A 2,614-nucleotide genomic window follows, 5' to 3' on the forward strand; every position below is an offset into this window, starting at 1 on the left:
TGCAAATGCGCCTTCAGCCATCAGAACACTAACGGCTTCAGTTTCCGAGAGGGTAGCGTGTCCCTCGATGTTAACGGGCGGCGCTAGGACCTTGGGCGTCTCCTGCTTCTGTGTGGAAGAAGAGTGAGGTACCAGGTCTGCTGATGCACGGTCAGAAGAATCACGGAATACCATGCACTGACTGGCCGTGCGATCTATTTTTACTGCACAGCATCGAGGTCACAGTCGGCTATCACCTACTCGGACCCAAAGGGTAAGCGGAGAAGAGAGGCCGAGGGCACTGCCTGGAGACTAAAGCCCGCACCCAGAACTTCAGAAAGAGTCCGACGTCCGAGATTTGTTGTGGTGATAACGGTTTCCTTGTGATGTGGGGTCACTCCCAAAGACGAAATCTCTGTCACTCCAGAGGCTCAAACAGCAATCACAGCGGAATGACCATTGCACGGCCCTAAAAGCAAGGTCTGTCCTGAAGCGGGACAGCATTTGTAGATGGCAACAATCCTGCAAATTACTTTTTGGAATGCGTGCGTCTCGATAGGAGTATGGTCGCCTTCTTAGAGCACGTCCGCCTGCACGTAATGTAGACGCGCGTCACTGTCAGCACTATGCGTAAAGTGCTCAGCCGAGCGTTTCTGGATGGAAACACCAACGCAATCCAAACCCGCCCAAGTGATAGGTGATCGCGCAGCTCGTGTGCGCAGCACATCACTTTATACCCAAGGGATGTTGCATACCACGCTTTTATGACGGAGGTCTACTCTAACTTTGTGCGAGCTGCGCTGCTGGTTGAGTTAGGATGTGTCCCGGTAACACGGACAGCAGCCGCGCACTGAGCCAGCACTTGCCTGCTTGAGTCAGGCACACCTTGTGAAGCGAGAACATGTGAGGTCCCTGCCAGGGGAGTCGCCGTCTGAGAAACCAATGCCATTTCTGTCCGGAGCCTGCGCAGGCGGACGGCAAGCCCGGGAGTGATGGAGCAGCACACTGGCTGTGAACCCGCGGCACCCGAGCCATTGAATATTCTCCACACCAACGACTCGCTGCAGGACAGGAACTGCAGTGCTGGACCTGAGAGCTACCAGGGAGCAGAGGGGCTGTCCTCTGTCCAGGTCATCCTGACTATTCTACTGGCCATAACCACCCTGGCCACCATTCTGTCCAACGGCTTTGTGATCGCCACTGTCTACCAGACAAGGAAACTGCACACACCAGCCAACTATCTCATCGCCTCCTTGGCCTTCACAGACATGTTAGTCGCCATCCTGGTGATGCCTATCAGCACCATGTACACTGTGACGGGTACCTGGACCCTGGGCCAGGTGGTCTGCGACATTTGGCTCTCGTCCGATATCACCTGTTGCACCGCTTCCATCCTGCACCTGTGCGTGATAGCCCTGGACAGATACTGGGCCATCACGGACGCCGTCGAGTACACGAAGAAGCGCACCCCCAGGAGGGCAGCGGTGATGATCGCCCTGGTGTGGGTCTTCTCCATCTCCATCTCCATGCCGCCCCTTTTTTGGCGCCAGGCGAAGGCCGAAGGGGAAGTGCTCTCTTGTACGGTGAATACAGACCACATACTGTACACCGTCTACTCCACGGTCGGCGCTTTTTACCTCCCCACCTTGATCCTGATAGCACTTTATGGTAGAATCTATGTGGAGGCCAGGTCGAGGATTCTGAAACAGTCGCCAAAGAACACGGGGAAGAGGTTGACGAGGGCTCATCTAATCACAGACTCCCCTGAGTCGTCTTCTGTGTGCTCCTTGAACTCCAAGGCACATGACATATCCAGCGACTCTGGCTCTCCGGTGTACTTGAATCAGGTGAAAGTAAAGGTGTCTGACGCCCTCTTGGAGAAGAAGAAGATCATGGCTGCCAGGGAGCGCAAAGCCACCAAGACTCTGGGTATCATCCTGGGCGCCTTCATCGTATGCTGGCTGCCCTTCTTCATCACCTCCTTGGTGTTACCGATATGTGACACAGCCTGCTGGTTCCACCAGGCCATTTTTGATTTCTTCACGTGGCTGGGATACCTCAACTCTTTAATCAACCCCATTATCTACACCATGTCCAACGAGGACTTCAAGCTAGCTTTCCACAAACTCATGCGTTTTAGGTTTACTACATGACTGTGATTCCAGGGTGCGCTACAGGGCTTTGTGAATGCTTTGTTATGAGACTGAATCCACAGGTAGGTTCACTATTCTTAACTGAGTTGTTACACTTGCTCTGACGCCAGTCGGTTCATTAGGCGGACGCCGCCACGACGACAACGCAAGCATAAGAACTGCACAGTCCTTTGCTCCCTGTTTTCACATGCACAACTGCACCACCCCATTCAGCCACAGCAGAGCGATATTTACAGCACATTATCATTTGTTATCCGTGGCTTGTTCTCCAGTGTTAAGTGGCACGTGGCAACCCTAGCTGAAGGAAGCCGAGAGGGCTGAGGGCGCACCGGGAACGTGGACAGCTCCACAGCTTGGTGGCAGTGCACTACCACTGTATATCGCCGTCACAACTACACAGCACGCACTTAAACGGCATTTGCATCATTTAAGCTCACTCAAGGGAACTTTATGTATTTTACGGCATATAAATCAAACGTGAA

At 53.5% G+C, this 2,614-nt stretch overlaps 1 protein-coding gene across 1 annotated transcript; it reads left to right on the forward strand.

Annotated features, from left to right (window-relative positions):
* The first annotated feature begins 679 nt into the window (after positions 1 to 679).
* HTR1B (5-hydroxytryptamine receptor 1B) lies at positions 680 to 2,291 on the forward strand. Its single transcript, XM_069236770.1, has one exon. It carries the CDS (start codon positions 972 to 974, stop codon positions 2,130 to 2,132), a length of 1,161 nt encoding a protein of 386 aa, XP_069092871.1. The 5' UTR covers positions 680 to 971; the 3' UTR covers positions 2,133 to 2,291.
* The last annotated feature ends 323 nt before the right edge of the window (positions 2,292 to 2,614 follow it).

The sequence above is a fragment of the Pleurodeles waltl genome, chromosome 5, assembly GCF_031143425.1.
Source record: "Pleurodeles waltl isolate 20211129_DDA chromosome 5, aPleWal1.hap1.20221129, whole genome shotgun sequence".
NCBI lineage: Eukaryota > Metazoa > Chordata > Amphibia > Caudata > Salamandridae > Pleurodeles > Pleurodeles waltl.